We start from the raw sequence: 25,389 nt of genomic DNA, 5'->3' as shown, positions 1-25,389 counted from the left end.
GTTTCACCCCTTCGGGAGCAAGGGAGAATGAAGAAAACAAGATACAAGGGAAAGATTAGTCCAAGGGACTAATGGACCACAACTACCACAGCCTCCACCAGACTGAGTCCAGTACAACTAGATGGTGCCCGGCTACCACCACTGAGTGCTCTGACAGGGATCACAACAGAGGGCCCTGGACAGAGCTGGAGAAAAATGTAGAACAAAGTTCTAACTCACAAAAAAAGACCAGACTTACTGGCCTAACAGAGACTGGAGAAACCCCGAGACTATGGCCCCCGGACACCCTTTTAGCTCAGTAATGAAGTCACTCTCAAAGTTCACCCTTCAGCCAAAGATTAGACAGCCCCATAAAACAAAACAAGACTAATGGGGCACAACAGCCCAGGGACAAGGACTAGAAGGTAGGAGGGGACTGGAAAGCTGGTAATAGGGAACCCAAGGTCCAGAAGGGAGAGTGTTGACATGTCATGGGGTTGTTAACAATGTCATAAAACAATCTGTGTACTAACTGTTTAATTTGAAACTGCTTGTTCTGTAAACCTTCATCTAAGGTACAATTTCAAAAAAAATTTATAAATGAAGAAGTCTCCAGATTTAAATATCACTGTCCTTCTCACCTACACTACGGTAGTCTTCTAACTGGTTTCCTTGCTTCTACTCTCATCCCCTGTTATGGATTGAATTATGTCCCCCCAAAATACATGTTTTAAATCCTAGCCCCTATGCCTGTGGAGTTGTGAGCCCTGGTGGTGCAGTGGTTAAAGCGAATGACTGCTAACAGAAACCACCAGCCGTCACGCGGGAGAAAGATGTGGCAGTCTGATTCCGTAGAGACTTACAGCCTTGGGAACCCTGTGGGGTCGCTGTGAGTCAGAATCGACCTGAAGGAAGTGGGTTTGGTTTGGGTTATGCCTGTGGTGGAGCCCTGGTGGCACAGTGGTTAAAGCGCTCAGCTGCTAACCCAAAGGTCATAGATTCAAACCCACCAGCTGCTCCTCTGGAGAAAGATGTGGCAGTCTGCTTCCGTAAAGATTACAGCCTTGGAAACCCAAGGGGCAGTTCTACTCTGTCGTATAGGGTTGCTGTGAGTCAGAACTGGCTTGATGGCAATGGGTCTGGTTGTTTGAATTTATGCCTGTGGTTATAATCCCATTTGGGAATGGGTTGTCTTTGTTACGTTAATGAAGCAAGATTAGTGGAAGGTGTGTCTTGAGTCCATCTCTTTTTGAGATATAAGACATTAAACAAGCAAGCGAGATGGGGTAAAATAGATGCCAAGACACATGGAGATCTCCAAGGAACCAAGAAGCAGAAGCTGAAGAGACAAGGGCCTTCCTCCAAAGCCCACAGGGAGAGAAAGCTTTCCCCTAGAGCCGGTGCTCTGAATTCAGACTTCTAGCCTCCTTAACTGTGAGAAAATAAATTTGCTTGTTAAAGCCGTCCACTTGTGGTATTTCTGTTATAGCAGCACTAGGTAACTAAGACACACTCCACAGCATATTTCCAACATCATACCCAGAGAGACCCTTTAAAACCTAAGTCAGAATGTCATTCCTCTGCTCGAAACCCTCCACTGGTTCCCCATCCCATGAAGAATAAGCCAAAGGCCACACAATGGCCACATCTGGCCTGCTTCCTGGGTCCCACCATACCTTGGATGCACCTCCTACTCTGCTCCCCTGGCTCACTCTGTTTCAACATTTGCCTCCTTGTTCCTCCATCACCTACTAATCCTACTTTAGTGTCCTTCCACAGGCTATTTTCTCTGCCTACAACTCTTCCCAGATATTCACACAGTTCATGTCCTTCAAGACTTAGTTCAAATGTCACCTTGTCAATGAAGGCTGCCCTGAACTCTTCCCCCTTACCCTGCTTTATTTGTTTCAGTAGTTCTTATCACCTTTTGAAACACAATATAATTTTCTAATATATTATGTTTTTTGTTTATTGTTGTCTTCTCCTATTAAAATGTAGGCTCCGTGATATCAGGGGTTTTTGTCAGTTTGGTTCACTGATTTATATGAAGCCCCTAAAACAGTTCCTGGCACATTAAAAAAAAAAAAAAAAGAAAAAACCAAAGCTGCTGCCGTCAATTCCAACTCATGACGACCTCACAGGACAGAGTAGAACTGCCCCATAGGGTTTCCAAGGAGAGGCTGGTAGATTCGAAATGCTGACCTTTTGGTTTGCAGGTGAGCTCTTAACCACTGTGCCACTACGGCTCCATACTGGCACATAGTAGGTGCTTTATATATTATTGAATAAAGGAACAAACAGCTTGATTTTATCTCTTGCAGATAACAAGTATCTACCAGTGCTTGGGTCCCAGATGGTGGTAAGCATGATTCCTGAATGGAGGAATCTTCTTGTTTTCTGCTCCACAGTAAATCTTATTCCCCATTGTACTCCATGAGCATAGTAGCCTACCCCAGGAACACTCCCTCTCTTCAAAACTGTGATGTCTCTGTCACGGTCTGTAAAACTAGACCTTAACTGAACGACTATTTCTCACATGCTAAGGTTTCTACATTCAAAAACTAGGAGTGATAGCTGCTGATTCCTAATTCTTTCATGAGGTAGGTTTTGGGCATGAGGGAAGAGGAAGTGTGATACTGTAGAAAGATTATGGACTGAGAGTCAGAGATAAGGGTTCTGGGCTTGATGATGTTAGCTACTGTGGATTTGGCCCCAGTCCATGGCAACCCTGTGCACAATGGAACCGAATGCTGCCTGGTCCTGCGCCATCCCCACGATGAGCAGCAGATTGGACCCTTGTGATCCAGGGGGTTTTCACTGGCTGATTTTCCTAGTCCATCTTAGTCTGGAAGCTCTGCTGAAACTTGTTCAGCATCATAGCAACATGCAAACCTCCGCTGACAGGGTAATGTCTGTATGTGAGATGTGTTGGTTGGGAGTCAAACTTGTGTCTCCTGCATGGAAGGCGAGAATTCTACCACTGAGCCATCAGTGGCCCCATTCTGGGCCCGATACTGCCAGTAAGTTATGCTGGTAGATACTTTATTTGTATGATTTACTCTTCACATCCAATCTACAAGATTTTATATCACCATCTCGTCGATGAGATGACTAAGCCCTAGAAAGAATAAGCTATTTGTCCAAGGTTACATGGCAGTTGGTGATGTAGTAGAATGAGGTTTTACACTTAGATCTGCCTGTCTCCAGAGCCCATATCTTCAAATCACATAATCTCTTTGAGCTTCATTTTTTTTTTTTTTGCACAACAGGAGGATGGATTGGAACAGGCAGTACTTAAGATCCTCTTGAACTCTAATAGTCTCAGCTAAATGTGCTGAGTCTATAAGGACCATGTAAACCAAAAACAATGAAGTCTCAGTGCTCTATGAACTCATCTTGTACCTCCCAATCAATTCCAAACTCCTTGATAAAGTATATGAGGGCACTTAATGGCTCAAAAATGCTTTATTAACTTGGCCATTATCCTTATTATGGCAGGTATGCAATAAATAACCGTGATTATTTGAGAGATTGAATAAAAGTTTCCATTTCAGGACTTGGCCAGACTGTGGTATAATTTGGACAACTCATATGCCTGTCTCAGGCCAGCGTGACAAAATTGGTGGACGCAAAACTCCACTTGCTTATTTTTATAAAGAGGGCATAAGCGTAACAGTGTACTAACCTGTCCAAGGGGTCTGTCTGTCCAGTCCTTGGTCTTTTGTTTCGGCCCAAACTTCCAGGCTTTTCCTGGTGAGAAGCTACTGTGTTTGAGGCTACCTCGGCCCTCCCCCATTCCCTATTCCCACATCCCTCAGAGATTTGGGCCCTGGCTTGGCTCATTCTTTTCTCCTTTGGTATTTCCTGTCGCTGGAAGTGGGAAATACCTGCTCCAGCCTTATTCCACCAGTAGTGTCTAGATGAAGCAACCCTGAAAGACTGACCAAGTAACCAGGGTGCAAGCACAGACCCAAGGCCACAAGGTGTGTGACCTTGAGTACAACTGCATCAGAAGAACTCTGGAGTTCTGTGAAGCCTGGTGCTTTCTTCCTAAAACTCCGCTGACAAGAAGTGGCCATTTACTTTACAAATAATCCTTTAGGTCTTTTAAATATTTGAACCACTGTCATTTTGACAAATCCTCTTCCATACTAAAAACAGCAACCCAAGTCATCAGAACCTCTTGCGTTCTTTTCTTTAAAAAAAAAAAGTATGAATGAGTAGGAACTGGAAATGAAATACATTAAAAAATTTCCTGTATTTAAAATTGTGCCTTTTGCTTATACGCTCATGTACAGCAAGCACGCCCATTTCCATCTATTCCCTCTTCTGTTCTTTCAGAGCTTCTATTTTGCTATCTTACACGTCTCTGTGTAGTACAGATACCAAAGCTGACGCCTATTTCCTGATTTTATATTTTACTCTAGAGTCTAGCTGTCTTTTGTGTTGAAGTGTTCAGGTTATCAGCACTAGCGTTCCGGGGAATTACTTAAGGACAGGTAGCTCTGCCCAAGACTGTACCTGAAAGAGCCAGGGCTAGATTGGGAGCCAGAAGTCCTGGATTCTATAGTCATATTTCTGGCTACTTCTTATTTACAAGTGTCCTTGAAAAGTCACTCAATGTTTCTGTTTCTAAACTTGTTCTATTAAATTGGGGGTGAGACTAATAAAACCTCAAACTTTGTTCCATCACTTTTACAGTTTGTTGTGAAGATTGTATATGATAAGAGATGTGAAAGTGCTTCAAACTGTTGAATGTACTATACAAATAAAATCTTTGGGTACCTTATCTGAATTAAATCCATGCTTTTGAAGCAGAGAAGTGGAAGGCCTGCATCTACTTGATTCTATCCTGAAATTGCATTTTTTCTTTTGCTTTCCTAAGTTTATATCTATCTAGCCAGCCCACACAAACTGCAAAGTCCAATCATCTTTATATCTGGCAGCCACATGGCTAACTCTTTTATAAATCGTATAATTTGGGAGAGTATATTAATACAACTTTTACAAGGGACAATTGAGTAATATTTGTTAAACTTTCAAATGAATGTACCCTTAGATTTAGTAATTCGACTTCTAGTGATATATCATAGGATAAATTGTACCTGAGTTAAGTAAGTTCTGTATAAGATTATTCATATATCATTTTTCTATGTCTAAAAGTTGGAAACAACCTAAATGTCTATCAGTAGACAACTGGCTTACATAAATTATGAGGCAGTCTTACATCGCAGCCCTAAGAGAGAATGAAGACTGTCTTTATGTGCTAATAAGAAATGATATCTAAGGTGAAAAAAGCAAGGTATACGATGCTACCATTTGGATACTAAAGGGCAAAAAATATATATGTATTTATTTTTATACTTATAAAATAATTCTAAGGGCACATAAGAAATTGATAACAAGATAAACTAAATCCCTGGACAGATGGGTGGAATACTTTTTATTTTATTTCCTTTTGATTTTGGACTGTGTACACTTACTTACTCCATTAGTAAAATTACAAAATAAACAAGCAAAAAAGAAAAATGTCCACAACTTTTTGTATCTTACTGAATTCTATTCTATATCATTTCTGCTGGTTGCTAAGATCTTTCTAAAAGTTCATTTTGGGTCGGGGCTGGTTTCTCCTCAGTCCTGCTTTCATTTGCTTCAACAGCAAATTTACTTCAATTTGTGCCACAGAGAGGAAACTCACTAGTTGTGCTCAGATTTATATTGAGTGGATCATTTTCAGACCAAATAGTTCTCTCTTTTTTTCTGGAGACAAGGAAGTGAATTTGAACACTCAGTCATTATAAACTCGTGCTGCTTTGACCAATTAGTCCTTGGAGTTAACAAGTATACCAAAGCTGAAAACTCACATTGTAAACCACTTGGCATGAGGCATTGGTGGTTCGGTGGTAAAATTCTCACTTCCATGTGGGAGACCCATGTTCAACTACAGGCCAATACATCTCATGCATAACCACCCCCATCTGTCTGTGGAGGCTTGTGTGTTGCTCTGATGCTGAACAGGTTTCAGTGGAGATTCCAGGTGAAGACGGACTAGGGAGAAAGTTTTAATGATCCTCTTCTGAAAATTAGCCAATGAAAACCCTATGGTTTACAGTGGTCTGATCCACAACCAATCATGAGACTGATGCAGGACCAGGAAGCGTTTTGTTTCATTGTGCATGGGGACCCCATGAGCTGGGGGCAGACGCTACGGCAGCTAACAAAACCACTCAGCAAAGGTAACATGTTCTTTATCATCAATCATATTGTGTAAAGCATTGCAATACTTCATCATTTCTTCCATTTGCTTTAGCTATTCTATGTTCAAGAGCAAGTTTCATAGTCATTTCTGAAATCCATTTTGATCTTTTCTTTCCTGTCTTTTTAATGACTTTTTGCTGTCTTCATATATGATGTCCTCGATGACATCCCACAACTTGTCTGGTCTTCACTCGTTAGTGTTCAATGCATCAAATCTACTCTTGAGGTGGTCTCCAAACTCAAGTGGAATATACTCAAGGTTGTACTTTGGCTCTCGTGGACTTGTTTTAATTTTCTTCAGCTTCAACTTGAATTTGCGTATGAGCAATTGATGGTCTATTCTGCAGTCTGCCCCAGCCTTGTTCTGATGGATGATATTGAACTTTTCCATTGTCTCTTTCCACAGACACAGTCAGTTTGATTCCTGTGTATCTCATCTCTCGAGATCCATGTGTACAGACGCTGTTTATGTTGCTGAGAAAAGGTATTAGCAATGAAAAGGTTGTTGGTCTTGCAAAATTCTATCATGCGATCTCTGGCATCCTTTCTATCACCAAGACCATACTTTCCAACTACTGATCCTCTTTGTTTCTAACTTTCACATTCCAGTCACCAGTAATTATCAATGCATCTTGATAGAATGTTTGATAGACTGCAGAAGTTGGTAAAAACCTTCAATTCCCTCATCTTTGGCATTAGTGGTGGGTCCATAAATTTGAATAGTCATATTAACTGGTCTTTCTTGTAGGCGTATGGATATTATCCTGTCACTAACAGCGTTGTACTCCGGGATACATCCTGAAATGTTCTTTTTGACAATTAACGTGATTCCACTCCTCTTCAATTTGTCATTCCCGGCAGAGTAGACCATATGATTGTCTGATTCAAAATGACCAATACCAGTCCATTTCAGCTCACTAATGCCTAGGATATCTATCTTCAAGTGTTCCATTTCATCTTTGACAACCTCCAATTTTCCTAGATTCATACTGTCTACATTCCCTTAATGGATGTTTGCAGCTGTTTCTTCTCATTTTGAGTTGTGCCTCATCAGCAAATGAAGGTCCTGAAAACTTTACTCCAACCATGTCATTAAGGTTGACTCTACTTTAAGGAGGCAGCTCTTCCCCTTGAGTGCCTTCCAACCTGAGAGGCTTATCTTCTGGCACAATATCAGACAATGTTCTGCTGCTATTCAAAAGGTTTTCATTGGCCAATTTTTTTTAAAAGTAGATCACCAGGTCCTTCTTCCTAGTCTGTCTTGGACTGGAAACTCCACTGAAACCTGTCCACTATGGGTAATACTGATGGTATTTGATATACTGGTGGCACAGCTTCCAGCACCACAGCAACGTGCAAGCCACCACTGATGGACCAGCAGTGTCCATCAGGGTTGTATCATTTTACCATACTTATTCAATCTATACGCTGAGCAAATAATCCGAGAAGCTGGACTATATGAAGAAGTAGGCAGCATTAAGATTGGAGGAAGACTCATTAACAACCTGCGATATTCAGATGACACATCCTTGCTTGTTGAAAGTGAAGAGGACTTGAAGCACTTACTGATGAACATCAAAGACCACAGCCTTCAGTATGGATTACACCTCAACATAAAGAAAACAAAAATCCTCACAATTAGACCAGTAAACAACAACATGATAAACAGAGAAAATATTGAAGCTGTCAAGGATTTCATTTTACTTGGATCCACAATCAATGCCCATGGAAGCAGCAGTCAAGAAATCAAACGACGTATTGCATTGGGCAAATCTGCTTCAAAAGACCTCTTTAAAGTGTTAAAAAGCAAAGATTTCACTTTAAGGACTAAGGTGCTCCTGACCCAAGCTATGGTATCTTCAGTCACCTCATGTGCATGTAAAGTCTGGACAATGAATAAGGAAGACCGAAGAAGAAATGATGCCTTTGAATTATGGTGTTGGTGAAGAATAATGCCTTTGAATTATGGTGTTGGTGAAGAATATCGAATATACCATGGACTGCCAGAAGAATGAACAAATCAGTCTTGGAAGAAGTACAGCCAGAATGCTCCTTAGAAGCGAGGATGGCGAGACTTCATCCCACGTACTTTGGACATGTTATCAGGAGGGACCAGTCCCTGGAGAAGAACATCATGCTTGGTAAAGTAGAGGGTCATTGAAAAAGGGGAAGACCCTCAACGAGATGGATTGACACAGCGGCTGCAACAATGGGCTCAAGCATAGCAATGACTGTGAGGATGGCACAGGACCGGGCAGCGTTTCATTCAGTTGTACATGGGGTCACTATGAGTTGGAGCCCACTTGACGGCACCTAACATTGTAATACTACAACATTGTACTACTAATACTAACAACATTGTAATACTAAGACTTGCAAAACCCCAGGAAGTTTACTGAATCTCAGCTTTGGTTTACAAGAGTACTTTGTTTGCTTTAAAAAAGCAAATCTAAAAAGACAAAAAATAAAAAAAACTTATAAAGATGATGGCATTGATCATAAGCAGTCTCCTAACAGACTCATAATTTACTTCCTGATGTCTTTTTCTTCACATTCATCAGCCAGCTAATAACAACGGCATGTGACCAGTGAAGCACGTGTGGCCCTGAGGTTTTGCCTTACTTGCTTTAAACATGGAGTTTCAAGTGATGCCATGTGTTTAAAAGCAGGTGCCATCTTTTCACGGTGAATCGGCAGCAACTGTCCATCCCTACTCTCATTAGGGATAAATGAGCCTCGTCTTACAAAGCTCTGAATACAAAGTCTCTTACTAACAGACCATTGTCTTCTCTCTGGACAGCAGCAGCAGTTAGCGGCCTGGAGTCATTGTTGGTGAACTGGAGAAGTCTCTTTGGGAACAAGAATGAGTGCCTTCCCTGGAGACAGGAGCTCAGTCTTGAAATTCAAACCTTAGTGTGCCTTTCAACTCGATGCTCCTAAATTTACCTCAAATCCTTGATATGAAACAGAGGGAAAAAAAGAGTGCTTTTTTCTCCCTTGTCTTAAACATTCATCCAGACTATATCTTCCTTTATTGAATTTTTGGGTTTTCATTCTTGTCCTTTTTGGTTTCAAAACCACTTGAGCACGTCTCTTGATTGGTGATAGAGATATGAGGAGGCTTGTCTTTGAAAATAAATTCTGAGCAATTTTTCTAGCACTGAAGCAGAACTCATAATTTTTGTACATGGTGAATACAGTAGCTAAACTTTGTGCCCTGAAGTGCTCTGTGTGTTTCCTCATCTGATAATGCAAGGTGACAATGATACAGCTGACCTAGCTGCAGCCCAAATACTTGAAGAATGATAGCGTCCTAGTGTTCCATAAATAGCAAATACTCTAGCACCTGGCGTGTACGACTTGGAAAGGATAGTGCTTAAACTCTGGCTGCCTCCTCCAAACAGTGCAGGCTCTTCACAGTCTTGTTTATTCGGGGGCGGATTAATCAGTAAGCGCCGTATGCGCTGGCTTACAGTAAGCAAGGTACGCGTGAGCTTAATTGTGCTTACTAATATGAAATTGTGCACTACAGATTAGTAAGTAAACACAATTAAGCTGGTGCATACTTTGTTTATTGGGTAATCTGTCCCAATAACAAATACAAAAGCAAAGGCCCACAGTTTTTTTCCCTCTGATTTATGAGAGATTGGGAGTCGGAATTGACTCCACGGCAACAGGTTGGGAGAAGACCGAAGAGGAAAAATAACTCCGGAAAGAGGTATGCTCCGCTGGGTCCTCAAACACTGATCATTAGACATTTAAGGGCCCTCTGGTGGCACAGTGATTAAGCACTTGGCTGCTAACTTGAAACATAGGTGGTTAAAACCCACCAGCTTCTCTGCGGGAGAAAGATATGGCAGTCTGCTTCGTAAAGATTTACAGCCATGGAAAACCTGTGGGGCAGTTCTACTCTGTCCTATAGGGTCACTATGAGGTGGGATTGACTTGATGGCAACAGGAGACCTCAAGGGAAGAGAAAGTGGCTGGTTGTTAGACTGGATAGACTTGGTGGAATGGGTTGGGAGATCATCAGTATAGGAATTTTACAGTGTCAGGGACTGGAAAGGTTAAGGAAACACTTGTGTATACCAGTCTACATATTCTGATGCTTTTTAGAGGAAGGCAAAACTAGACTAAAAATTATAGAATTTTGGAGTTGGAAGCAGACATTAGTCCAAACTTACTTTGCTGATGAGGAAATGTGAGACCCAGGGATTTGTCCAAAATCAGAAAGCATGTTAGTTGATGGTAGAGCCAGGTCTGTAACCCAGGACCTGTAGACTTCTAGCACTGTCTAAGCTGCATTCCAGACATTTGTAGATACTAATCAGAAGCAGGATGAACTGGCCATGGGCTTGCATTGCTACAGAGAGTGTAATGGGAAAGTGTTTTGTAAACTGTAACACCACAAAAATGGAAGGTATCATTATTGCAAGTAATTGTTCTAAACACACCCACTTATTTGATTACTTACTTGAAAAAGAAGCAAATTTGAAATTGCCTACTCAGTTTTCTCAACTATCACCATTAACAGGAAGAAAATAAAGCAAAACAAAATCCAGAGATAATCTAAGGACGACATAAAGCTTTCTACTCCCTACCTCATAAGAACCTTTACCAACTCTGTTGGAAATCAGCAACATTTTTACTCTACTTTCCAGAACCTTGTCCTTCCTTCCTCCACTCTAATGGGGGTGGCAGTTAATGGGCAGTAGACACCAAAACAGTTGTCCTGGGTGGCACAAATGGCTAAGCACTTTACTATTGGCCAAAAGGTTAGCAGTTCAAACCTACGCAGAGGCATCTCTAAAGACAGGCCTGGTGATCTGCTTCTGAAAAGGCACAGCCTTGAAAACTCTATGGAGCAATTCTACTCTCTGCACACCTAGGGCTGCCAAGAGTCAGCATCAACTCAATAGTAACTAACAACTGACACCAAAATGCTGGCGAAAAGGAGTAGAAACCAGGGAGACAGAGAACCCTCAGACTGGCCTGAGTGGCATGAACAAACATTTATTAAAAATATTTTCTCTGCAACTTCACACTTGCCCTCCATTGAATAGTCTATAGTATGATAACAGCTACTTGGGGATTACTTTTTGGTTCAGCTCAGGAGCCCAGGTAGGTAAGGGACAGATAATGATGATATCACTTACTCTGAGGCTTTCATCTCTGCCTCTCAAAGCCCTTTACAACTATTAAGTCTCTTGCTACAACTCTCTTGGCTCTCTTCTCCAGCCAAAGAAACAGAAGCCACTTCTCTTAAGCTTAAACGAGGTGACCATCTTCTTTCCCCTGCCTCATCCCTGGGTCTCTGTTTCTCTCCAGGTCAGCATAATGCAGTCAGTGTTTACTACTTGGCATGGGCTAGATGCCATAACAAAGATGTCATACAAAAGTTGAGGTACTTACAGTCTCTATGGACACTTGACCTCCTGAGCACTTAAGGAAATTATTTAAGGTTACAGGGCTTGTAAGTGGCAGAGCTGGCATATAAATCTAGCAGAGAGGTTTTATGATTATTTTATTTTAAACATGAAGAAACAGAGGTTGCTTTCAGACTGGGACATAAACCCAGACCGTCTGACTCCGGAACCCAGAGCTCTGATCCACTACACGACACTGAATTGACTATACTCCCGCGATAGGAGGCAGCTCCTGGGAATGTTATTGAGAAAGTGGGAGAGAGGGCCATGGGCACATATGTCAGGGATTTGTCATCCCTGGCCTTGAAAGTTTTCTGTATATTTTTGCTTCCTGGGGGAGGAAGATGAAACAGGAAAATCAGGCTCTAGTCCTTATACTCTATGCCTGGGTCACTTCGGCAAATCCACTGCTTCTCAGCCCCAAAGGCCTAACTAACCCTCCCTCCTAATCCTCTGCCCTGGAGCCTCTGCTGACAGCACCACCAGGGGAGGGCCTGCCTCAGACGCCACCCTTTTCCCGTGTTCCAGAAGCTTCCTCTCTCTTCTCTCATTTCCAGGATGTGTTAAAAGAACCATAAATCTGAACCCAGAAATCCATCCACCATTTTCTGGATTCCTATTGTTCAACCTCTATGCCAGGGAGCCCAGTTGGCACAATGGTTAAGCACTCAGCTGCTAACCAAAAGGTTGGTGGTACAAACCCATCAGCAGCTCTGCCGGAGAAGTACCTGGTGAGCTGCTTCCTTAAAGATTACAGCCTAGAAAACCCTATGGGGCAGTTCTATTCTGTCATATGGGGTTGCTATGAGTTGAAGTCGACTCTACAGCATCTAACAAAAACAACAACCTCTCAGGCAACATCCCTCTGTCAGAAGGTTCTGTAAACTGAGATGATAGCAGTATGGTGCTGTCAGATGGTGCCCACTCTAATTCAAGCAGGTGGCTAGTTTGGCCCCTCTAACAGCCAGTTCAGTCCAGCAGCTGATAGTAAATCATACTGATTAACCTGTTGGGCTGAACTAATTGACTCAGGTATAGGGTAAATGTCTGAGGCATAGAATATCACTGTGTCATTTCTGAAAGATGACTGCTGTCAGGCACATAGACTCGGGCCCTACGTTAATACTGTCATTGGAGAGTAGCTTACGCAGTAGGATAACCTGATTCACTGATCATTACTCATTCAACATTCAAAGACATTACCTGTCCTTTTTCAGTCTGGAGGTTGTAGGCATACCTTCCAAACATCTATTTATGGTGAGGCCTCTTTCACTGTATCTCCACCACAGTGGCATTCGGCATTTCAAATGCAGTAGTATGTCTGAAACTGAACTTATTTTCAGCACCCCAATCTTTGTCCTGTATTCTACTTTTCCCGGTAGCACCATCATCCACTCAGTCATCTAGGCCAGAAATTGAGGCATCAGCCTGCAGTCTGCCCTCTGTCAACTCTGACATTCAATCAGTCACCAAGCTTCAAAAGTGACCTTCTAAAGAGCTTCCAATTCAGCCTCTCCTTTCCATTCCTACTGTTGATGCTTCAGTGCAGATCCTTAGCTAATTGTTGCAATAAAACCAGAATGGATAGTCCCTGGGGGCAGGGACCAACACTTAGAAGAGTGTGGTGGGTAAGAGTATGAGCTCGGAGTCAGAATGGAGACAGAATGAAGAATTTGAATCCCACTTAATATGCATCAGCAGTATAATAAGTATCTGAGCTTCAGTTTCTTCATCTGTAAAATGGGAGTAATGAAATACTTCCTTTCCTGGGTTGTTATGAGGATTAAATGAAGTTGATATACTTACAGCTCTTAAAACAGTACTTGGCACAGAATACACACTTTGTGTTAGCTATTATAGTTAGCAATATATTATTGATATGAAGATAGATAAGGAAACTGAGGCTCAGAACTGTTAAATGCCTTCCTTAGGATCATGCAGTTATTAAATAATACAGCTGGCATATATGAACCCATAATGGCACACATAGGGCTCCCAATGCAGCTGTTAATAAGAACTTGGACCCTCCAAAGTACCAAACACAGAAAGATGCCGTGTTATATAGAACACTATGCAGAGTATGATCTCATTTAAGAAGATTTTTAGAGTTAACTGCAGACTTCTCCTTTGCTGTCTCTGAACCTTGTATCTCCTTCTGTCATCTTATTTTTCCTCTTTCTCTCTCACTAAACAACGAAGGGCAGGAAATTCCTATTGCATAGCACAGGGCTAGGCACACAACACTCAGTATTTGTTAAAATGATAAATAGTATTGAACCTTTTTTAAAAAAAGTAATAATTAACTTATTTATTTAGTGGACAACAGATTATAATAGTAAATAATATATAAATGTAGTAAAAAAAAATCAAACTACAAAAAATTGTTCAGAGGAAAATAATACTCTATCCACCTCATTTCTCAGACATCCGGCTTTTAACCCAAGAAGAAGCCACGGTGAACAGTTTCTTTTATATCCTTCCAGAAATATAGAATTGCATTGAATTTTAGTGCAATTTAAATTTACGGCCAAAGAGTACACCTGAGGGGGCTGGGACAAATGCTTTATAAAAATTTGGTTAGTACATTTTCTTTCCTGAGAAATCACCAATTTCAAATCCATAAAAATGACAACCTAAATGTAATTTTTTTTTTTGTGGCAAGACCAACAGCAGAGAAAGGTGCTAGGGTGTTCGTGAACTCCTTCAGGTAAAACCACCATCCGATTCCATGCAATTCTATTTACAGATTCCCGACCTTGAAGTTAATCTTACAACCCATTTCTTTATAATTCTGTGGCCTGAGATTTCAGTTTTATTGTGTGATTCGTTCCCTGGGCATGGAAAGAGTCGGTATTCTATGACTTGGTCATGACAAAGGTCTTTCTCTTTCTTTTGGTGAGATGTCTGAGGTCACCGTTACGCAACTTACCACAGTATGAAAAGAGAAAGTGCTTCCTGGAGGAAGACAGACAGTAACCACTTTTCTCCTCAGTGTGGTTTTTGTCAGACAGACGCCTGCAATTGCCCTGGAAGATACTTTCTTTAATACTTTAATAATGCACTCACTTAAAGAGACCTAATGCTTGGCACTGCTTTTTCTCGGGTTGCTAACGTGCGCCTGTCACTTTTGTCATAGCATGGCACATTTAGTCTTCGACATGGCTTAAAAATGACATTAGAAATGGCTTTCTTAGAAAAGACATCAAATTGCACAAGTCTGTGTCTTGTAAAAGTGGTACTGAGATATTTACAATTCTCTACTGTATTCTGAAGATGTGGATTCACATATCTCTACCCCTCCCCATAATATTTTTCTAGTTCCACGTCCATGTGTTAAATGCACATTCATTTTTTTTCCAAAAGACAAAACAAAACAGATTAAACAAAAAATTCACCCCAATAATAGGTTTTTTCAGCCTTTTTTTCACTAGGAACAAAGAGGGCAAAAAAAAAAATTCTTGGCTTTCAATTGTTCCTAGTGAAAAAAAGGCTGAAAAAACCTATTATTGGGGTGAATTTTTTGTTTAATCTGTTTTGTTTTGTTTTTTCCCTCTTTGCTAGCATCTTTACCATTCCCTCCCCCTACCCTTTGCTGTAGCAAGTAAAGAGTTGATGTCCAGACATGGTATCCCTAGTATTTTGGTAGTATTTTAGTAGACATGCTATCTACTGAGGTAAGTTAAATGGAACCCTTGTTTCCACTGGGCCCTCAATGGAAGATGCACCAAAGATAGCTGACTGGCCTCTTCCTTTTCTCCTAAATCTGTTTGCTACTAAGTTGTCTGTCTGCTATTCCGAGTCTTTGGTGGAGGCTCAGTGGTCTCCCTGACTGTCAATGAGCTCTTTTTAGTTGTTTCTTTGTTAGTGCCTTCTTCTGGTTGCTTCTCCCTCCTCAGTTTCCATCAGTAAAGCCAACCACAAGGGCATCCAGCCAATTTATCTACCCTGGCTCAGCCAACTCTTATTGCAGTTCTCACAAATCTGAGGAAAAGCCTCATTGGGTTAGGAAAAGATCTCAGAATTCCTGGAAAAAGGGGACTCTTAAATTCTGGCATTCTCTTCCTTTTATTAGAGATGTTATTTCTTTGTACTAATCACTTAGGACCTTCTCCATCAATCTGCTTTCCATGTTCAGGTTTCATTATTTTCCATCACTTGGAATAGGCCTTTCTTCAACTTTTCTCAACATACTCCAGTATTACTGAAGTCTATTATGATGTATCTGGGATTGAAAAATTAATAAATTGCATTTGTTAAATGAATGCGAGGGATGTGGCTTAATCATTTGTAGGAGAATTGTAAGTTTTCTGCTGAGTTTAATTGGGTAAATCAGATCGTAAAATGATAATGCTATGTGACTACATCTAGCACTGCTCGTTAATTGGCCTCCCCCAAGACATAGCAGCATTTCTCCTCCTGGCATCTCTCACAAGATAGCAACTAGTCAGCAGAGAAGAAAGGAAGGGTAGGAAAGTGGTTAAGAGCATGGTCTCTGATGCTGGACAGCCTGGGTTTGACTTTCAGCTCTAGCACTTACTAGCTGTGTGACTTTGGGCAAGTTGCTTGATCTCTCCATGCTGTTATCTGTAAAATGAGGAGGAGCTTAGTAATTGTGCCTACCTACTCATTTCATAGGCTTGTTGAAAATTAAGTGAGCTAATACAGTGAAACCTGTGAGAGCTGGAACTTGATGAGACTGTCTTGCTTTTCTGGGTCTTGCAAGTTTTCCGCCTTTTACAGGGTGTGGTCTTAACCACTTTCCTATCGCTCTCTATTAGTGGAAAATATTTGAGTTTTCCTTCTCTGACAGGTTTCTGCCTTACACAAGTTCTGGCTTTTGCAAGTTTTTCTATATATGCAAAACATCTAGAGAGCAGCTGGAATAGTAAGACTATATAAATGTTTGCTATATGATTATGTATTGCTTGGGTTGCAGTGACTGATTCAAAGCAAAAAATGAGGTGAGTTATCATGGATTGAATTGTGTCCTCCCCAAATGTGTCAACTTGGTTAGGCCATGATTCCCAGTATTGTGTGGTTATCTTCCATTTTCGTGATTGTAATTTTGTGTTAAAGAGGATTAGAGTGGGATTATAACACCCTTACTAAGGTCGCATCCCTGATCCAGTGTAAAGGGAGTTTCCCTGGGGTGTGGCCTGCACCACCTTTTATCTTACAAGAGTGGGGGTGGGGGGTGAGGGGGACCTCATACCACCAAGAAAGCAGTGCTGGGAGCAAAGCGTGTCCTTTGGACCTTGGGTTCCTGCGTGGAGAAGCTCCTAGTCCGGGGAAGATCGATCACAAGGACCTTCCTCCAGAGCTGACAGAGAAAGCCTTCCCCTGGAGCTGATGCCCTAAATTTGGACTTGTAGCCTTCTAAACTGTGAGAGAATAAATTTCTCTTTGTTCAAGCCATCCACTTGTGGTATTTCTCCTATAGCAGCACTAGATAACTAAAACATGAGTATACGCATTTTGCATTGACTTCAAGGACAATGGCATAGCCCTGAAATACTTCTTCCAGGAATATATTCAAACCTGGGAACCTATTTAAGAAAGCAATAACTTCTCTGGGTCAGTCAGGACATTTTCTCTTTGAACATCCCTAAAATTAATGAATCCTCATTAATCACCAATAATTACTAAGAGGAGCCAAAGATGTTGAAATGGCTATATCTGAAGTCTTGTGATGACCTACACTTTCCTGACGTATTTCTATTCATTTGCAAATTAAGAATCCTTTTTATTTGGGGCGGGAGCAAAGTTATAATTATATTTCCAGGCTACATGGAAATTTTTATATTATATATAATTATAAATCTTAATTTTTTTTCAAGTCACTACCTCTATATAGTCGACAGAGATCTTGGAAAACTCAAAGGTTGAGATTAAAGCTACACGAATGCCTTTTTAAGGCAAATTGGTAGAAATTTCAGTTAGAGCAGTTTTTACAAATGGCATTGACTTATATGTTTACCGACCTAAGGATTTCTATATTGGTTTGGTTAAAAATTCCAAGTAAGTTGTTTTTTCCAGCAATCTTTTAAAGTAGGATCAATGCCACCTGCAGGTAATAAATAACTTCAGATACCAATAAGCCAAACAAAATAAGAATGTTTTATTAGTACAGATTGCTGTCAACGATGCTTCAAAAAGGGTACAGTTGTTTATGGCAGGCTCTACAATGCAATGAATGAAAGAGAACTGGGTCAACATTTTTTCCAATTCACCTTTCCAGGTATTGGGTGAGAGAGTGCAAACACATAAAAGATTCAGCCTCTCTAAGTGTTGATACTCAGCTTCAAGACTGCACCAGTCAGGATTTCATTAATATTAGGTAATGTGCATAAATTCAGAATATAGGAACAGAAACTTGTGTTCTATTTTTTAAATTTGTCCACCCTCCTCCAATAAAACTATAAAAGGCTTCCGCAGAGTATCTCGTTTTGAGTGTATTAATTGTATAAATTAGTTTTAGGTGACAGCGACATTGTATAATCATTACATTTTGGCTACATCTAGCAAGCTTTCTTGTTGTCATTTAACTGCTCATGCCTAATGATTAAATTATCATTCTTTCTTTTGTCCTTAGATAAGATAGAAAAAACATTTATTTCTCTTCTCCACACAATTAATTGATTTGCATAATGCCTCATGATGCTTCTTTCAGATTCCCACTTGTTTACCACATACTGCTGCAAACATGCCAACAAACTGTCGCTATTGAAAAAAAAAACTGAATTCCCACAATCAGTCCATCTGATAATGTTGTCAGGCAGCCAGATGCCCCAGAGAAACAAGATACAGTTTTGTTATTTCTGTTTTTTTGATCCAATGACTTACCCACAATGACAGCAGTGACCGTGAGGAGCACAAAAGCATTCCGAAACAGGTAATTTTTAACATCCTCCTTTGTGATGTTCTGCACTTTCTTCTTGGCCAAGAGCGTGCGTTTGCGGACTCCTCTCTGCAACCTCTCCATCCTTCCCCCGATCCTGGGCTCTTCTCCATTGCTTTTAGTCATATTTTACTGCTCTGGGAGGGTCTCTTCTTTGTATTTCAGTGTCTCGGAATCACCCCCAGAAAGTCAAAGCTCCTCTTTGGTGTTAGAGAACACAACTAGAATGGGAGAGAAAGAGAGGAGCTTTACAGCCTGTAGGGTGAGGAATTCACGCTGCTCCACATCAAGCAAGTTGTTGGTAAATTGCATGATCTCAGCAGGAATCATGGACTAGAAAGTGGCAATGTCAAGTTTCAAGGCTACAATGTACATATTTTACTGGACCACGTGTGAGAAATGTGCATAAATTCAGAATATATGAACAGAAACTTGTGTTCTGTTTTTAAAATAAAGCTATAAAATGCATTCCCAGAGCTGAGTGTGACTGAGCACCCCCTACGCATATCCCCAGAACCCAGCCTTGGACGTGCAATGAATGTCCAATTGAAGTAAACGTACAGGAAGAGCTCAATAATTGCTTGATGACTTATGTTATATACATGGTGAAGGTATAACCATGTCAATAAAATGTATTATGATATTTGGCAGTTGAGGCCTTTCTATTATATAAAATAAAGTGTCTATTTTCTTCATTAAAAAAACTAGATAATATAAATTACACACACACAAGTGCCCTTAACACATGGGAAATATATTTGATTATTTTACGGGGTGAGTTTTTAATTTTTTCCACAAAATAAGCAAAGTGCTTTGAGTTAAAAAAAAAAAAAAAATCCAAACGCGTTGCCGTGGAGTCAATTCTGACTCATAGCGACCCCATAGTGCTTTGGGTACATATGTAAATTATCAAAAATCATAATTCATTTTCATTTTTTATTACAAGTAGAAGTACAAAGTAGCATCTGTCTTGATGGCAAATATGCTGGAGTCTTCTGAGGACTCTACCGCTAACTTCAAAGTATTTTAGAATTTTGGATTTCTAGAGCAGATGAGATGAATGCAACTTTCATTCCGAACATTACAGGGCATGGTTTCTCGTTTCTTTAAAGTGCTCTTAGGTTATTCAAATACATCTAAGCAAATCTTTTTCCTTAGTGGAAATCAGCGTCTGAAGAAGCCAGGGGATTCCTCCCGCTGCTTTACAAGATTTCTAATTCACAGTCTTCCCCTTTATCAATCTGAGTGAAAAGCAGGCGCGCCTGTGGACGTGTGTATCTGGCAACGCCAGCAGCCAGCGTGTGCGTCCGTGGGGGGAGGTAACTGGAAACCCACGGACTCCTCGGAAGCGTTTGGCAACTCCAAGTGTAGAAAAAGGGACTCGTCTTAACAGTTTTGACTTTTTAAGTAAAATTACAGGTTGTGGTCGGTTATAATAAGACCTCCAACTTGTTTAAGACTTCACACCAGATTAAAAGCTTAGCGAGACGTGAAGGGTAGAAGGGAGAGAACAGATTTGTATGAAGCTCTCTCTAATTTCCTTTACCAGTCACTTTTAAACACATCAGCTCAGCCTTGATTCTTCTTGAGATCTCTAACCACAATCTGACCCCGATTCACCCTGAATTGCTCAACTCCAAATTAAGAGAGGACCCGACATAACTCGACACCACATGCTGACTACATTAAATTACTAACCGGGACTTGATCTACCAAAATGGCTAGCTTTTACTCTCGCTACTTCTCTGCCTGGGAAACAAAATAATACATTGGCAAAAAAATGGAAGGGGAAATTAAACTCAGCAGGAATAGAGGACGCTACACTTACCTTTTCGGATTTTGTAACGGGTGGAAGAAACCCCAGGCAAATGACAAGGTGAATTCCCCAGCAGGTACGACGGAGTGACTAAACGCAGTGAGAGAGCAGCCTAGCTCTGACAATATGCATGTGCTCGGAAACTGCAAGTTACTATCAGGGCAACTTAAGAAAAGGGGAGGAGTCTGTGCTGGGCCAAGGGAGAGTGGGGAAAAGGAAAACACCACGGGAAAGGAGGGGGAGTCCTGAGGTTTCTGGAATATTGATTAATCTTGGCACACTCGAACATACTTGCTGGCTTTGTTTTACTGCTTAGACCACTTTCACGCTTTGTCAGTTCACGTTCATTAGAAATGCAAAAGCGGGTCCAGGAAGAATTGAAGAATAAAACACGCACACTTGGAAAAGCTGCAAGTCTTGATTAGAACGTTTCAAAGTAGACTTTTCTAAGGCTAAATTTAATTATCTCACTTTATTGCAGGTTTCCTCCCCTTAAAGAAACACGACAGTGTGTGCTCTTTTGCCCGGTTGTACAACTGTTATGAAAGAGTCCCTCTTTTTAGATCTGGGGAAATAACTGACATTTCTTGGGAAGACACAGAACGCAATCAAGTATGGAGAAAAAAAAAAAAAAGCTTACTACAATTCTCTTAACTTTGCCTAAAGTTACTCGAAACGCAGGATGAGACATGCCTCTATTTTAGCAATTTCAACGTCCTTACAACAAATCTGATTTAGCTCAAACTGCCTGCATTGCAAAGGTAAGAAATACAAAGAGAGCAGGACTTTGCTAAACTATAAAGAGCATTTTAGGACCAAAAGTACAAATGCATCCGTGAAGTTTTGTGGTTTCAACAGATCAGTTACTGTTCAGATCCCTCGATTTTGAAAGACGCTAAGTTGTCGTGTGTCCCCCCCCCACCACCATTTTTCGGAGTTAGAAAATTCTCATTGCCTTGAAAATACATATGACTCGTACCTCTAGTCCATTTTCCTTAAAAGGAAAATAATTTTAAAAAGTTAAAATTATTTAAGCCTGTCCCACTTCCAACACATAAGACTCGCCTAGCAAAAGAAGAAAAGAATTCAATAGAAACAAAAACTCACACCCAAAATCACAGCCAGAGTTCTGTATTCTTGTTCATTAAATCTCATATTCCCCATGCAAAACCTGCCCAATTCTTATGTCTGTCTGTTATCCCACAAGGAAATGTGTCTTTATCCCCCATTAGCAAATCCAGGGAGAATATAACGACATGTCTCCTGCCAGCTTCAACTCCTCCCCATATGTCCTTTCGAACATCTACTTGTTGGAAAGCAGTGACAAACTACGTAAATGCTTTAAAATTACACATTAGCACAAGTTATAACAACTTTCTGATTTGGCATCATTCTAAGATTTTATTGAAAATACATACTTTTGACAGCCTCAGTCTTCAGTCATCTTTCCTTTCCTCTGACATCCTGTGTCACTTAGTATCTGTACCACATGGTTTAATAATTATACTCTGTCTTGCATAGCTTACCTTTTAAAATTATGATGAGTTTTGGCTTTTCAACTAAATTGTAAGTTCTTTGAGGGCAAGAACCTGTCTTACGCCTGATACATAATAAACATTGAATAACCTTTATAAATGGATGACATAATATAAAGGTGTGAAACAAAATAGAGAGTCAACAGAAAAGTAGAAGACCCTCAACAAGATGGATTGACACAATGGCCGCAACAACAGGCTCAGCACTTTGTTCTTTTGCACATAGGGTCGCTGAGTCGGAAATGACTCCATGGCCCCTAACAACAACGTGAAATAAAATGCTTTTCAACCTTCTGTGTTTAAACACAGACTACCTGTTTTTCTGTTAGCGTCCCTGGCCTAGGTGCACGGAGCACCTCTCATTTCTCAATACCATGACTACTTCTTAAAGCATTTATTTACTACGTCAGCTCCCATCTCACCCATGGGTTTAGGACTAACTTGTCCACATTCCTTGTGGAAGTGACTTGTATTTCGAAAGAACTTTAAAGAGAAATCTGATGATTTTAAGTGGAGTTTCAAGCTTAGTAGCCTTTTCGTTTTTATTCTTTTTTTCCCCATAGGCAAAAAAACACAAAAAAAACAAAGGGGGAGGGGTTGCTGGAAAACCACATTTTGACTAGCATAGAGATTAGAAGGTCCTCATGCCCCCTTTCTTGTTTCTTTTTTTAACTTTACTCCCTAAAGCTTAGTGAAAACCATATCATTATTTTAGTTTGCGCAGACTTTATGGGACTCTGGTTTACCCTGGAGAAGGGAAATAATTCCCCACTGGAAGTTTTGTTGGCTGTAATAAAACCTAATGAGAAAATGAGTTGCAAAGAGTCTCAGTTCAGAGTTACCCGAATTACGAGGTTTTAGTCTGGGGGAAATATTGGGAATTACTTCTTTAAGCACTACTTTCTCTTTTGGAAAGCTATAGTAATAATGCCTTGGGGGCAACCTGGGTTTACTCAACACATGTCTACCTTTTCCTCTTTCTTTATAAGTATGCCCCTTGAGCTTTAAAACATTTGTTTCCCCGTCTTAGAGACACCATAAAAGAAAGATCAAGAAATTATGAACAAGTCTCTATATGTTGTATTTCATTTAAAGTAACTTGATGGTAGGGGGCACAGAACCAGGGAATCATATTAATTTTAATATTCCAGAATGGAAAAAAAAATGTAACAAATACTGCTCCTTTTGAAAAATCTGCCAGGATTTTTCTTTGGACATTCTATTATTAAGTATATTGTAGGTAAATTCTTTGTTTTGGATAAAAATGTCACTACAAAAAAAACAGAGTCCCTGGATGGTGCCAACGGTTAATGCACTCGACTGCTAACTGAAAGGTTGGAGGTTCCACCCAGAGGTACCTCAGAAGAAAGGCCTGGCATCTACTTCCAAGAAATCAGCCATTGAAAACCCTATGGAGCACAGTTCTACTCTGACATGCATGGGGTCACCATGAGTCAGAGTTGACTTGACAACAACTGGTACTGGTATAACAAGAAACAACTAAATCCAACCCATTCTTAAATGGAACATCCTCATTAATTGGTTTTAAATATGAGAGATCATTATAATAAGCAAGTGCTGATGTTAACATAGCACAAAAACAGTACATTTCAGCATTCAAGATTAGAGAATTCTGATTAACTGGATTTTTTTAAAAGAAGAAGCTTCATTAGAAAACGTTTTAATATTTATTGAATATTTTCAACTTTTATTTTTAATTTCATGAGGAAGTTTATCAATCCTTGTTCAAATAACTCATACTTCAGGATCATAAGGAATATCAACTCTCCCACAATTTGGAAAGCGTAGGATGTTAAGACAATAAATAGGACCTAACTTGATACAAAGGTATAGTAGAGGAAGTACTAGAGGTAGTAGCAGTAGAAGTAGCAGTTGTGGTAGTAGGTCTTTCATTTGTCTTAACGATTTTCCTGAAGTTTGAATGCAAAAGCAAAACAACAACAATAACAACAACAACAAAAAAATCCAGTGGTGAATTCTGGTCACTTGGAGTTTAACAGACTAGGTTTTATTTTAAACGTATATGAAACCTGAAAAATCCAGCTGCAGAGAGGTGTGCTATAATCATTATTAACTTTTATAACATTTGTTCATTCATTCAACAAACACAAAGCAGTGAATCCCTTTCCTCAAGGAGCTCATAAACACACAGCTGTAATTATTATGTAGTAGTATATGGGAGGGCACCACAAGTTATGGGAACTGTGTGTGTTGAGGTCTGTGTACCAGTTAGTCTCTGCCATGAACTGAATTGTGTCCCCCAAAAGTATCTGTCATCTATACCATGATTCCCAGTATCCCGTGATTGTCCATTTTGTCATCTGATGTGATTTTCCTATATGTTGTAAATCCTACCTCTATGATGTTAATGAGGTGTGATAGATGGCAGTTATGTTAATGAGGCAGGACTCAATCTACAAGACTGGGTAGTGTCTGGAGCCAATCTTGTTTTGAGATACAGAAGAGAGAAGCATGCAGAGAAACAGGAGGACCTCATACCACCAAGAAAGCAGCACCAGGAGCTGAGTGTGTCCTTTGGACCTGGGGTTCCTGCGAGGAGAAGTTCCTAGACAAGGGGAAGATTGATGACAAGGACCTTCCCCCAGAGCCGACAGAGAGAGAAAGCCTTCCCTGGAGCTGATGCCCTGAATTTGGACTTGTAGCCTACTAGACTGTGATAGAATAAATTTCTCTTTGTTAAAGCCATCCACTTGTATTTCTGTTATAGCAGCACTGGATGACTAAGACAGTCTCCCAATGAGACTGAGAGCTTCTTAAAGGAAGAAGCTATGCCTGGGCCACCATTGTATACACGGTATCTAGCATGATGCCCTCACACAGCAGGCATAGTATGGCATGGCAGGGAGGGATTAGGGGGTCTAATGATGAAGTCAGCATCGAACACCTAAAGCACTAAATTAAAGAAATTGAACCCTACTCCTAGGCAATGGGGAGTCACAAGATTTAAACACAGAAGTGATTTTAATTTTATATAGATGCAAGTATGAATTATGCCTGAATATAAAGACAGTGAAGACCCTCACAGCTGGACCAATAAACAACATCATGATAAATGGAGAAAAAAATTGAAGTTGTCAATGATTTCATTCTAACTGGATCAACAATCAATGTCCATGGAAGCAGCAGTCAAGAAAACAAATGATGTATTGCACTGGACAAATTTGGTGCAAAAGATCTTTTAAAGTTTTAAAAAACAAAGATGTCATTTTGACAACTAAGCTGTGCCTGACCCAAGCCATGGTCTTTTCAATAGCCTCATATGCATGTAAAAGCTGAGCAACTAAAAAGAAAGAAGAATCGATGCATTTGAATTGCAGTATTGGCAAAGAATATTAAATATACAGCAGACTGCCAGAAGAAGGCACAAATCAGCCTTAGAAGAAATACAACCAGAATGCCTCTTAGAAGTGAGGATGGCAAGACTTTGTCTCACTT

At 40.4% G+C, this 25,389-nt stretch overlaps 1 protein-coding gene across 4 annotated transcripts in view; it reads right to left on the bottom strand.

Moving 5' to 3' along the window:
* SLC1A3 (solute carrier family 1 member 3) overlaps positions 1-20,741 on the bottom strand; it is a 100,363-nt gene extending 79,622 nt beyond the window's left edge. For 3 of the 4 annotated variants that reach the window (XM_004385252.2, XM_012558085.2, XM_012558084.2), the window contains exon 1: positions 18,507-18,765. In XM_004385252.2, coding sequence (XP_004385309.1) covers positions 18,507-18,687 — 181 coding nt within the window. In that variant the 5' untranslated portion in view covers positions 18,688-18,765. Of the gene's footprint in view, positions 1-18,506; positions 18,783-20,389 lie in introns of those variants that run through there. The other variant, XM_004385251.3, reaches the window with a different exon arrangement.
* Between the last annotated feature and the right edge of the window lie 4,648 nt (positions 20,742-25,389).

This window comes from Trichechus manatus, unplaced genomic scaffold (assembly GCF_000243295.1).
Source record: "Trichechus manatus latirostris isolate Lorelei unplaced genomic scaffold, TriManLat1.0 scaffold00135, whole genome shotgun sequence".
NCBI lineage: Eukaryota > Metazoa > Chordata > Mammalia > Sirenia > Trichechidae > Trichechus > Trichechus manatus.
This window is presented reverse-complemented; position numbering and strand designations above follow the sequence as displayed.